Raw genomic sequence first — 14,295 nt, 5'->3', positions numbered from 1 at the left:
GTGGGGCTGGTGCGGGATCGGGCAGTGTTTCGTTCTGCTGTGCATGGGGTCGCTATGAGTCGGAAACGACTCGACGGCACTTAACAACAACAACATAGTGCCAGAAGATGAGCCCCGCACATCTGAAGGGACTCAAAACACAACTGGGAAAGAGCTGCCTGCTCAGAGTAGAGCCAACCTTAATGATGTAGATAGAGTAAAATTTTCCAAGACCTCCATTGGCTGATTTGGCATGTCTCAAGATGAGAAAAAACAGAAGTAAACACCCTTTAATAATTGAACACGGAATTTATGAATCTAGGAAAATTGGAAGTTGTAAAAAATGAAATGGAATGCATGAAAATTGATATCCAAGGCATTAGTGATCTGAAATGGACTGGTTTTGGCCATTTTGAATCAGACAATCATATAATCTACTATGCTAAGAATGACAAATTGAAAAAGAATGGCATAGCATTCATCATCACAAAGAATGTTTCAGGATCTCTCCTGAAGTACAAAGCTGTCAGTGATAGGATAATATCCATATGTCTACAAGGAAAACCAGTTAATACTACTACTATTCAAATTTATGCACCAACTACCAAAGCCAAAGATGAGGAAATTGAAGATTTTTACCAACTTCTGCAGTCTGAAATTGACTGAACATGCAATAAAGATGTGTTAATTATCACTGGTGACTAGAATGCAAAAGATGGAAACAGAGAAGAATTACAAGTAGTTGGAAAATATGGCCTTGGGGATAGTAATGACACTGGAGATGGCACGATAGAATTTTGCAAGACCAGTGACTTATTCATTGCAAATACCTTTTCTTCAACAACACAAATGGTAGCTATACACGTGGACTTTGCCAGACAGAGTACACAAGAATCAGATTGACTACATCTGTGGCAAGAGGCGATGGAGAAGCTTAATATTTTCATTCAAAAAAAAGGTCAAGAGCTGACTGTGGAAGAGACCATCAACTGCTCCTATGCAAGTTCAAGTTTAAGCTGAAGACAATTAAAACAAGTCCATGAGAGACAAAATATGACCTTGATTACATCCCTCCTGAATTTGGAGACCATCTCAAGAACAGATTTGATGCATTGGACACCAATGACTGAAAACCAGAGGAGTTGTGGGGTGACATTAAGAACATCATACATGAAGAAAGCAAAAGGATATTGAAAAGACAGGAAAGGAAGAAAAGGCCAAAATGGATGTCAGAAGAGACTCCGAAACTTGCCGTTGAACAGAGAGTAGCTACAGTGGATGGAAGAAATCAACAAGATCAAAGCGATGAACAGAAGATTTCAAAGAGCAGCTTGGGAAGACAAATCCAATTATTATAGTGAAATGTGCAAAGGCCTGGAGTTAGAATACCAAAAGGGAAGAACATGCTCAGCATTTCTCAAGCTGAAAGAACTGAGGAAAAATTTTAATCTTTGAGTTGTAATATTGAAAGATTCCATGGGCAATATGTTGAATGATGCAGGAAACATCAAAAGAAGATGGATGGAATACATAGTCACTATACCAAAAAGAATTGGTAGATGATCATCCATTTCAGGAGGTAGCATATAAAGAAGGAAGAAGTCAAAGCTGCACTGATGGAATTGGCAAAGAACAAGACCCCAGGAGTTGACAGAATACCAAGGAGATGGTTCAACAAACAGATGTCCCACTGGACGCACTCACTCAGCTATGCCAAGAGATTTGGAAGATAGCTACCTGGCCAACTGACTGGAAGAGATCCTTATTTGTACCCATTCCAAATAAAAGTGATCCCACAGAATGTGGAAATTATCAAAAAAATATCTTTGATATCACACGCAAGGAAAATCTTACTGAAGATAATTCAAAAATGGTTACAGCAGTATATTGACAGAGAACTTCCAGAAGCAAGCTGTATTCAGAAGGAGACGTGGAGCAAGAGATATCATACCCGATGTCAGATGGATCTTGACTCAAACCAAAGAATACCAGAAAGATGTTTACTTGTGTTTCATTGACTATGCAAAAGCATTTGATTGTGTGGATCATAACAAATTGTGGATAACATTGAGAAGAATGGGAATTCCAGAACACTTCATTGTACTCACGAGGAACCTCTACATAGACCAGGAGGCTGTCATTCGAACAGAACAAGGGGATACTGTGTGGTTTAAAATCAGGAAGCAAGTGCATCAGGGTTCTATCCTTTCACCATACTTATTCAATTTGTATTCTTAGCAAATAATACGAGAGGCTGGACTATATGAAGAAGAACATGGTGACAGGATTGGAGGAAGGCTCATTAACAACCTGAGATACGCAGACAACACAACTTTGCTGAAAGTGAGGATGACTTGGAGCACTTACTGATGAAGTTTAAAGACTACAGTCTGCAGTAGGGATTATGTCTTGATATAAAGAAAACAAAAATCCTCACAACTGAACCAATAAGCAGTATCATGATAAATGGAGAAAAGATTGAACTTTTCAAAGACTTCATATTACTTCACTCTACAATCAATGCCAATGGAAGCAGCAATTGACACATCAAAAGACATATTGCATTGGGCAAATCTGCTGCAAAAAACCTCTTCCAAGTGATGAAGAGCAAAGTTATCTCCTTGAGGACTAAGATGCGCCTAACCCAAGCCATGGTATTTTCAATCACCTGATGTGCATGTGACAGCCGGACAATGAATAAGGAAGATTAAAGAAGAGTTGATGCTTTTGAGGTGTGGTGTTGTAGAAGAATGCTGAAAGTACCATGGACTGCTATAAGAACTAACAAATCTGTCCTGGAAGTAGCGCAGCTGGAATGCTCCTTGGAAGCGAGAATGGTTAGACTTCATCTCACCTACTTTGGTTGTGTTGTCAGAAGGGACCATTCTCTGGAGAAAGATGTCATGCTTGATTAAGTGGAGGGTTGTTATGGTTACCTAGTACTGCTCTAACAGGTATGAACCACAAATTGGATGGCTGAACAAATAGGACTTTATTCTCTTACAGTTCAGAAGGCTAGAAGTCCGAGTTTAAGGTGCCAGGCTCTAGGGGCTGTGTGAAAGCCCCTCAACCTTGGACTTCAGCTCTGCCTCTTGCTCCCAGCCCACTGAAGCTAGAGGCATCTCTTTACTCAGTCACCTACTGCCTACTGAGGCTAACAAGCCCAAGGTTGACAAATAAAATGGCACAGTCCCGATGTTACTAAACCACATGGCAGGCCATTAATTCAAGTCCCTTTTTCCCAAGGTCGGAAGAGCATGGCAGGCTGCTGAACAATGGCATGGCTATGTGCAGGGTTCAAGCGCACCATTAAGTTAGAGACTATCCCCAAGGTTTCTCCTTATACACAGGAAGCAGACCACATCCCAAAGGCAGCTACTCAGCTGCTTGTGGAAGATCCTATCATGGAGTTGATTGCCAGTCTCATCTTGGGGAATAACTACCCCCACCTGCCCAACCACTCAACCAGGCCCAGCCAAGTTGACATACAAACATAACCATCACAATTCCACCCCTTGTCAACTTGGTACCTGTACAGATCTTCATTGGTATCTCCTCCATTGGGTGACTCCAGTCCCCTAATTCCTGAGTGGTGACCTCACCCCTTTGGCCTGGCGGGCCCTGTTCCTCTCCTTCTTGGGCATGGCAGCCCTGCCCCCTCACTCTTGGGCAGTGACTATGGCTCCATCCCACTGGCTCACATGAACAAGCAGTTCCACACTCCAGAACCAAGTCAGTGAAGTCCTGGCTCTTTGCAACCTAAGGGACTGTGGTGGTTCCACCCCCAAAGGCCATGGTCCTACTCTTTCAGGCTGAGGCAACTCTGTTTCCCATTTCTTTGGTCTCTCTGCTTCTGTCGATTAATGCCAAAGGCCCCCACTCTGCTGGAAAACCCTGCCCAAAAAGCAATTGGCTTTTTTGCTCCATGAGCCAGCCAACCTGCTATTCCATCTCATGCCAATCTCCTTTACCAATTAACGCCTGAAGGCAACCCACTCCACCAGGAAGCCACCTGCACAATGGTATCCGGCTTTCTCCTCTGTGGGCTGGTAAAGTTGTCGCCATCTCCTGCCAGTCTCTTGGCCTTGTTCCTGCCATCTCTCATGCCAGTCTCTGGACTCTGCTCCTGCTGTCTCTCATGCCATATGCCAGTGTCTCTCTGCCAGGGTCTCTGGTCAAGGACACACTCCACTCCCATTTCCACATTTTAGGTATCTGTCAGAGCAGCACCCCACTCCTGGCACCATATTCTATTTTGATTACTTCATGCCACTCTGACAGGAATATACCACAAATGGGATGGCTGAACAAACAGGAGTTTATTCTCTTACAGTTCGGGAGGCTAGAAGTCTGAGTTCAAAGTGCCAGGCTCTAGGGGCTGTGTGAAAGCCCCTTGACCTTGGGCTTCAGCTCTGCTTCTTGCTCTTAGCCCACTGAAGCGAGAAGCATCTCTTCACTGAGGCAATTACTGCCTAACAAGCCCCAGGTTGACAAATAAAATGGCACAGTCCCAATGTTACCAAACCACATGGCAGGCCATTAGTTCAAGTCCATTGTAAGTCCCAAGGTCAGCAGAGCATGGCAGGCTGCTGAACAATGGCACAGCTATGTGTAGGGTCCAAGCGTGCCATAAGCTAGAGACTATCCCCAAGACTTCTTCCTATATACAGGAAGCAGACCACATCCCAAAGGCAGCTACTCAGCTGCCAATGGTAGATCCCACCACGGAGTTCACTGCCAGTCTTACCATGGGGAATAATGACCCCCACCTGCCCAGCCACTCGACTAGCCCCAGACAAGTTGACACACAAACATAAACACCACAAGGGTCAAAGAAAGAGTGGAAGGCTCTCAACAAGATGGATTGACACGGTGGCTGCAGTGATGGGCTCAGGTATTGTTGGGATCATGAAACTGGCACAGGACCAGGCAGTGTTTCATTCTGTTGTACATAGGGTCACTATGAGTCAGAGATGACTCTATGGCACATAACAACAACAAATACAACAGGGCTGAATGGACCTCACGGTGGTAGGGCCAAGTGGCAGCACTTAATAGACAAAGACAAAGCGCATGTGGTTATCGTAATGGACAGGAGAGTAAAAGCACTAATCAGAATAGTCTGACTCGTATGAACTTATGGTGTTGGCTACTTAGGCATGGTATCCCTATGAGAGAAATATATGGGAAATCTACTAAATATTTAGGAGCTCTGGTAGCATAGTGCCTAAGGCATTTGACTGCTAACCAGAAGCCTGGCGGTTCAAACCCACCAGCCACTCCTCAAAAGGAAGGTTGGGCAATCTACTTTCATTGTGATACTGCCTCAGAAACCCAAGGAAGAGTCACTATGAGTCGGGTCTGACTCGAAGGCACATAACAACAACAACAACAACTAAATATTTCCTTTATTTGTACAAGCAGAAGAATTCTGGGCCAAATGAATGGCAGTCTAAATTAAAGCACCAGAATAGATAGTCATAGCTCTCTCAAATCAATTACCACACTTGAGCCATTTACAGACTCACAACCCCTTGAAGGGAGGTAGAGTTCCTTTGAGGAAGGACTCCACTACACAGCTAAAAATTCATACTGGTAGATCTTTCTCTCAGACTTCACCAAAGCGATCTATAGCCTTTTACGAGAGTGACTGTTCCCTGGGAAAAGAATATAATCAGACTTTTCAGGGATTACTGGACAATGGCTCTGAGCTGACACTAATTGCAAGAAACTCAAAATGTCATTATGGCCCACCAGTCAGAGTGGGGACATATGGAGGTCAAATTATTAATGGAATCTTAGCTCAAGTCTGTTTCACAGTGTGTCCCCCAAACATATCCTGTAGTGATTTCCCCAGTTCCAGAATGCATAATTGAAATAAACATACTCAGCAACTGGCACAACCCCCAAAGTGGATTTCTGATATGTGGAGTAAGGGCTATTATGGTAGGAAAGGCCAAGTGGAAATTATTAGGACTGCCCCAACCTAAGAAAATAATAAACCGATAGCAATACTACATTTCTGGAGAGATTGCACGGATTATTGCCACTACTAAAGACTTGAAGGATATAGGGGTAGTGATTCCTACCACATCCCCATTTAACTCACCTATTTGGTCTGTGCAAAACATGGATGGATCTTGAAGAATGACAGTAGATTATTGTAAACTGACCAGTGGTGACTCCAATTGCAGCTGCTGTTCCAGATGTGATTTCATTGCTTGAGCAAATTAATACATCTCCTGCCACCTAGTATGCAGCTATTGATTGATCTGGCCAATGTCTTTTCCTCAATTCTGATTTTGAAGGATCACCAGAAGTAGTTTGTTTTAAACTGGCAAGGCCAGCAATACACTGCTACTGTCCTCCCTCAGTAGTATATCAATTCTCCAACATAATATTGTAATTTAATCCACAGGGATCTTTATTGCCTTTCCCTTCCATAAAACATCACACTGGCCAATTACATTGGTAACCTTATGCTGACTGGGTCTAGTAAAGAAGAAATGTCAATGACTCTAGATTTCTTGGTAAGATATTTGCATATTGTTGTTGCTGTTGTTAGGGGCCAACAAGTTAGTTTCAACTCATAGTGACCCTTGCTTTGGAATGGGCACATGTGTAGAACTAGAGGGTGGTAATTAGTCCAAAAAAGGTCAGGTGCCTTCCAGCTGCATGAAATTTCTGCAAGTTCACTGGTGTGAGGTATATTGAGATACTCTTTTTAAACTGAAGGATAAATCACTGCATCTGGCCACTCCTAGAATAAAAAGGAGGCACAATGCCTGGCAGGCCTCTCTGCATTTTAAAGGCAACATGTCCCTCATTTGGGTGTGCTACTCCAGCCTATTTATCAAGTGGCTCAAAAAGCTGTTATTTTTGAGTGGGTCCCAAAACAAGAGAAGGTTCAGCAACAGGTTCGGCTGCTGTGCAGATGCTCTGCCACTTGGGTCATATGATCTGCCTGATCCAATGGTGCTTGAAGTGGTAGTGGCAGAAAGACATGTTACTTGGAGTCTTAGGTAAGCCTCTATTGGTGAATCACAGTGCAAACCCTTAGGATTTTAGAGCAAAGCCCTCCCATCCTCTGCTGGTAACTACTCTCCTTTTGAAAAACAGCTTGTGTCTTGTTACTGGGCCTTAGTAGAGACCAAATGCCTAACTATAGGACACCAAGTCACCAAGTGGTCTGAGCTGTTCATCATAAACTGGGTGTTGTCTGACCCACAGAGTCATAAAGTTGGACATGTACAGTAGCACTCCAACATCAAATGGAAGTAGAATATGTGAAATCAAGTTCAAGCAGGACCTGGAGGCATAATTAAGTTGCATGAGGCAGTGGTCCAAATGCTCATGGTCTCCACTCCAGTCACATTTCCCATTCTGTATCTATGGTGTCATGGGGAGTTCTTTATAATCAGTTTACTGAGGAAGTGAAAACTCATGCTTGGTTTACAGATGGTTCTGCACAATAAGCAGGCACCACTCAAAACTGAACAGCAGCAGCACTGTAGCCCCTTTCTGGGACCTCCCTCAAGGACAGTGGTGAAGGAAATCCTCCCAATGGGCAGAACTTTGAGCAGTGTATCTGGTTGTTCACTTTGCTTGGAAGGAGAGATGGCCAGATGTGTGACTGTATACTGACTCATAGGCTGTGGCCAATGATTTGGCTGGATGGTCAGGAATTTGGAAGGAACATAATTGGAAAGTTGGTGACAAAGAAGTATGGGGAAGAAGCATGTGGACAGACTTCTCTGAATGGTCCAAAAAAGTGAAGATATTTGTGTCTCGTGTGAATGGTCTCCAAAGAGTTATCTCAGCAGAGGAAGATTTTAAAAATCAAATGGAGAAGATGACATGTTCTGTGGAAACCAGACATCCTCTTTCCCTAGCCCTTCCTGTCATTGTCCAATGGGCTCATGAACAAAGTGGCTATGGTAACAGAGATGGAGGAGATGGAAGGAAGTGGAACATAGACTTCCACTTACTGAGGCTGACTTGGCTACAGCCATTGCCGAGTGTCAAATCTGCCAGCAGTAGAGACCAATACTGAGTGATATAGAACCATTCCTGATATGGAACCATTCCTGATATAGAACTATTCCTTGGGGCAATCAGCCAGCAACCTGGTGGCAGGTTAATTACATTGGACCACTTCTATCATGGAAAGGGAAGCATTTTGTTCTTACTGGAATAGACACTTTGGATATGGATTTGCAATGTTTCTGCTAAAATACCATCCATGAACTTGCAGAACGCTTTATCCACCATCTTGGTATCCTGCATAGTATCACCTCAAATCGAGGAACTCACTTCACAGCAAATGAAGTGAGTCAATGGGCCCATGATCATGGAATTCACTGGTCTTACCATGTCCCCCACCCCATCATCCTGAAGCAGTTGGCTTGATAGAAAGGAATGGCCTTCTAAATACACAATTACAGCACCAGATAGGTGACCATAAGGAGCTCTTGTGGTGCTGTGGATAAGGCATTTGGTTGCTAATCAGAAGGTCAGTGGTTCAAACCCACCGATGCTCCGTGGGAAGAAGATGAGGCCATTTACTTCCATAAAGATTTATAGCCTTGGAAACTTGATACGGGTCTCTGTGAGTTGGAATCAAGTCAATGGCAGTGCGATGGATGGATGGATGGATGGATGGATGGATGGGTGGATGGCTGACTGGATTTATTTATTCATTTATTCATTTATTCATTCACTCATTCATTCATTTGGTATATGATCTGCCTGATCCAATGGTTAGGGCAATGTTCGGAATGCTGTATATGCTTTAAACGAGCATCAAATATATGGTGCTCTTTCTCCAATAGCCAGGATTCACAGGTTTAGGAATAAAGGGGTGGAAATGGGAGTGGCACTACTCACTATTACCCCTAGTGACCCACTCAAAAAAATTTTGCTTCCTGTCTCTGCAAGCCCATGATCTACAGGTCTGGAGGTCTTAGACTGTGGATTACAGAAACCCCCTCTAGTATTAAAAATTCTAAGAGGTTCCGAGTGTCATGTTTAGAACATTTACTGTGTAGAACCTAATTATATGTTTTGATTTTGTGCATGGGAAAATGATTACTTCATCAACACCAAACAGGGTCTGAGAGAAGAAAGTTCAACAACTATTCTAATTGTGTCCATCAGACCCACTGCTAGAAGTATACTTTCTTCCTCCAAATATGAATTTGACCTTACAGCATGTCTTCCAGCTATTCTAAAAAGTAACTCATTGATGTTTCAGAAGTATGTTTTTATGAGGTCCTTATAATCAACTTGAGTATTTTATCCAATCTTTTCTCCTCCTGTGAGGAACAGTGGCATCTGAGTCTTACTATGAAAGCAGGTTCCTAATGGGGGAGATTTGCTTTGCATGTTCCTCTATATGGTAGCTTTTCACACTTGACAGACCATAGAGGAAGTTAATAGATAAATCCAGGCATTGAATGTCCTTTTGTGTACAGAAAATGATGTGCACACTGGGGGCTGAATATCTACCTTGAATCTTACACTCTCAGCATATCTATCTCAATTCTCACAGATTTCCTAGAATCAACTCCAATCACAGAGAGAGAAATTAGCAATTTTCCTACTGGCCATCTATAGATAAAGGCTGAATTCTGTAAGCAGTGGGTGGAGAGTTAATGTTCAAACTGGTATATTCTCTGGGGTTAGATCTCCTATATTTTTAGTTCCACTATATCACTTACACAGACTTAAAGAAGGTTGGTGGTTCAAGCTCACCAGCCACTCTGTGGAAGCAAGACTGGGCAATCTACTTCTGTAAAGATTTATTGTTTTGGAAACCCAGCAAGGGTTGCTATGAGTCACGATCAACTTGATAGTAGTGGGTTTGGTTTTTGGTTCCACTACATATTGTTTTCTGTAGTTTTTATTTTAGCTTTTAATACAGGAAAATTACAAAAAAAAAAAGAAAGTTCTGTGGTGCCAAGAAACAGATTCTGAGAGGTAACTGGAGTACAGGAGCTTTTAAGAGTCTAAAGCACTCTGATTATTCTTTAGAGTCTGGATGTTATGGTCAAATTCTCCTCCTGAAAAATTCAAGAGGATCTCACTCCAAGGTTCCATGAGGCCTTACCAAAACTCCACAGAAAAGCTGAGCCTAAAGCAAAGGTACAGCTTCCCGTAGAGAACAATGGTTGGCCTTATGGTCAGACAATGATCAGACTGGACTGCAGTGGGGGCCTTCCCTCCTTGTCCTGTAGCACAACCCTTAACTCCATTGCTCCATCTTTCTACCAATAACATCCCACTTCATATGCTACCCCCCAAGAGATTTGTATTACAGTTTGGATACAAGAGCATATGCTATTTTGTGTGTATATTTTTTCAGTGTTGACCTATCTTTCTCTTACTCAATAAATGTTTATTGAAGTTTATTGAAATGAATAAGTTCTGTGTCAGACCTTTTACTTAAAGTTCTACATCTCTTATTTAATCCTAGGAATGTTATGAGATAATTATCATTATTCCTACTTCACAGATGAGAAAACTGAGATTTGGCAAATGTAAATTACTTGCCAAAGATTACAATTATTAAGTGATGGAACTGAAAATAGCCTATTAATAATAGTCTCTAACTTATGCCCTAAGAGCCCTACTGAGACAAATAGTTAAGTACTCAGTGACTGACCAGAAGGTTGACAATTCAAACCCAACCAGTGGCCCCATGGGAAAAAGACCTGGCAATCTGCTCCTGTAGAGATTATAGCCAGGGAAACCCCATGAGACAGTTCTACCCTGTCACATGGCATCACTCTGAGCTGAAATTGACTCAATAGCACCTAACAACTTCTACTGTAAGCTTCCAAAACTTCTTTTGTATAACAAGGGATATGACTAGGCATAAAACATGTAGTAAGTGATTTCTCATATATGACCAAGATCATGATGGCAATAAGATGATGATCATTAAGTTATTTTACATCCTACTTTCATCAACTCTATAATGAGGATACATTCTTGGGACTATGTGATATTTAAGGTGATATATTTAAGAGCTTTATAAGAAGCAATTTTACTCAAGGGTAGTGTTCACTTGTAAACTGCAGAATGGGGCTCATGAAGTCCAGGGGAGGCTGCATGATGAGACAAGAGGCAAGGTAGAACACAGATTCCGAGTCAGAGGCTCGGTATCCGATCCTGGCTTGAGAAAGTTATTTAAGCTCTCTCGCCCTTCTATGTCTTCACTTGTAAAATAAATGGTTAAACTAGGTCAATGGCTCCCAAATAGTAGTCTGTGATGAAGTTTTCATCAGTCTGTAGTGAAATGAGAAAAATAAGGACAATGGCCTTATTCATGTAATTAAATTGGTTTTTAGTATATGTGCTGCTAAAACAAGCACTAATTAAATTCATTTTTTAAATAAATGTGTTCAAAGAGCTTGCTTTTATGAACAGAGTTTCTCCACACACACACCCCTGAACATTCTCACATGGTAAAATTCAAATATGCCACCTATACAGAAATCTTGATTCAAAAAAAAAGAGAGAGAGAAAATTACTGATCTATAAATCTGAAGGTCTGGAAACCACTAGACTAGATGATTGCTAATGTCTTTTCTGTCTCCAAAATTCTACCTTTAAGTCACAAACATTATTTAAGTTATTGTGAACGAATGAAGGAAGAAAGAGAAAAACATTTTATCCTTTTTTTTTTTTTTTCCACTCAACATTTCCCAAACTGTGCTCTGTGAGAGAAAAGCCCCTGGCAAGATATTGTAGCTGTTCTCCTAGGAAAAGGATTCTTGGTCACATGAGTTTGGGAAACAAGAGGTTAAAAAAGTTGGACAGGGCTCTTTACGGAGAGATTTTCAGAATCTGTAAAATGTTAACATCCACTGTGACTCCTCAGAAGCTTGAAATGCTTCAGAAGTTATAGGTGGAAAGCAGAGGGGCCCCCCCAACATATACACACGCACACACACACACCCCTTTTTGAATAGTACATCTATTCCTGGATCTCAGTTTGAGGGAGGAAATTTCAATTATAAGAAAGTTCCTCAATAGTTTTCATAATAAAGGGAGGGGAAAAAAAAACACCATTAGGAAAAAGATAATTTGTCATTTATTTTATAATTATTATAATTTGACAATTTTTCAAACAACCAAAATTATGTGTACTTAAAACTTTCCAATAGAAACCTGGATGAAAATACAGCAAATTAAAGCACAAAGACTAAAAACTTTTATCCTTTTTGAGAACTATTATTTTTTTCTATCATTGCAAATAAAGGAAAATTGTATCAAGAGGTTTTATCCAGGGATTGCAACATGATAATTAAAGCACTTGGAATTTGCAAAAGTTTGCAGTAACAAAACTATGGCTCTCATCCCATCACAGTGAATACAAAGTAAAATAAAACCATGTGTAGGTATTGAACCTGAGAAAACCCCAGCTCCTTGTAAACTGTATGTCATCAGTAAGGACAAATAATTCCGAATGCTTAGTCTTGTAATTTGTGTAAACCCTTTTACTATGACACCAAGGGACAAAATTTTTTGTAGAAGAAAAAGATTGTATAGTGTGTTTGTTTGTGTTTTTCTTTGCTTAATTACTTAACCACAGTTGAAAAGATTTGCTGAGCTTTTCTCTCTTACTGCTTTTCACATCATCACATGAAATATCAACTATCCAAAGTTTTCAGCTTTCAAATTCAGAACTTAAGTTTCACTTTTCATACTCAGGAGAGATCAGCTTTCACTTGGAGCAAGAGGATCCTACAGCAAACTATCCAGAGAGAGGACTTAACACCAATCTTTTATGTATTCTGACACTAAGGGATCTTTCTTTCTGATTCTATGCATTCCTGGTTTTTGACAAGTCCAAAGCTCTGCATTACCTCGTTCAATATTTTCCATCATAACTGTATGGAGAGTCACAACCCACTTTTCATAATCCTGCTGACTACAGCAGTCTGTGACCATAAAAAGCCTTTAAAGACCAAGAACTGACTTAGAAAAATATCTCTCCAAAGAAACAAAAGTTCATACACCCATTTACATTCAAAGATAGGCAAGTCTCTCTCATTTGGTGTTGATGAATTCAAAGTGTTGTTTATAGGGTCTAAATTTAGAGATAAATTTCTTCCAATGACATTTGTAAACAAAATACCAACACTAAAATGAGAGCAAGTTAGCAAGGGAAAGGGGGAGTGTGCTGTCCAGCAAATCAAACCTTCTTCCAGATACTGGAGAGAAATTGTCTTGTCTACACACAAGCACATGACCTGGCTTTGGTGCTCCATGCCTAGAACCCCCTCAACCTCCAAGTTAACGAGTATATGGGCAGTTTGCACCAAACATCCAAGGTTTCTGAATTAGCTTCTTTTAAACTTTCAGCTAGTGATGGTTTCCTCACTCAGTAGGGGAATAAAAAACACCAAACAACTCTTTTTAACAGACTACAATATCCAGAAACATAATATGATTCAATATAAACATACTGTAGTTTGAAACTATCCCATTCAAGTCACTGTGAACATCTGCTAAACTTAATAAGAAGTTGGTTTTCATTTTTCCGAGAGAGTTCCAGTGGAAAAGTAAATAACAGGGGGGAAAAAAAAAGTTTAGTGACTCCTTCACATATTTGAACTTGGCATTTCTGCAGAATAACTCTATTCCCCCATATGGCAAAGCAGATCATATTTAATATCAATACTTCAAAACTCATATCTTTTAAACATTATTTTTAAAACATAAAACATCAGAGCTACTTGCCTTTTGGCAATTTCTGTGCATTTCCCAGAGCTAGTGCAATACTTCCACAGAGAAGTAGACACCCCAAGCTGGAGAGCATGTTGCGTTTGCCACCTTGCACGAGGAGTGATGCTGGTGGGTGTCTCGCAACCCTGGAGCTGCATTTAAGTCAACTGTCTCCCAGTGACAGAGGCGGGCGGCTGCACTAAGCAGCGCTGTGGGCTTACTCACAGGGGGTGGAGACAAGATGACATCACACCCTTTCCCACACACACTAAAAAAAAAAGAAAAAAAGAAAGAGTAGGCACAACAGCAAAAACATATCACCACATCTCCCTCTACTAGATTGTTTCTGCCTCTTCTCATGTATTTCTGAAAGAAAAAAAAAAATCTAAGCAATTTTGACGCATTCAATGAACTACCTTAAATATCTGGTACAGACATGCTTACAGCCTTTGGAACACACAGACAATCAAATAAAACCCTGTTAGGAAGGAAACTGTTTTTAATTAGTCAGTGAACCAATCTAGTTCTTCTCTTAAATGGGGGTGGACCTATGAAAATAAATTTCCAGGCATTCTGCAGTTC

At 41.0% G+C, this 14,295-nt stretch overlaps 1 protein-coding gene across 1 annotated transcript in view; it reads right to left on the bottom strand.

The window, feature by feature from the left end:
* The window catches only part of LOC103201149 (ABI family member 3 binding protein), a 430,073-nt gene extending 416,266 nt beyond the window's left edge, over nucleotides 1–13,807 (bottom strand). Inside the window, 1 exon segment of the mRNA XM_042781643.1 lies at nucleotides 13,729–13,807. Coding sequence (XP_042637577.1) covers nucleotides 13,729–13,807 — 79 coding nt within the window.
* Between the last annotated feature and the right edge of the window lie 488 nt (nucleotides 13,808–14,295).

This window comes from Orycteropus afer, unplaced genomic scaffold (assembly GCF_000298275.1).
Source record: "Orycteropus afer afer isolate SDZICR_OR568_19922 unplaced genomic scaffold, OryAfe1.0 scaffold00143, whole genome shotgun sequence".
In the NCBI taxonomy this organism is placed as follows: domain Eukaryota; kingdom Metazoa; phylum Chordata; class Mammalia; order Tubulidentata; family Orycteropodidae; genus Orycteropus; species Orycteropus afer.
Note: the sequence above shows the minus strand (reverse complement) of the source record. Positions and strands in the feature narration are given on the sequence as shown.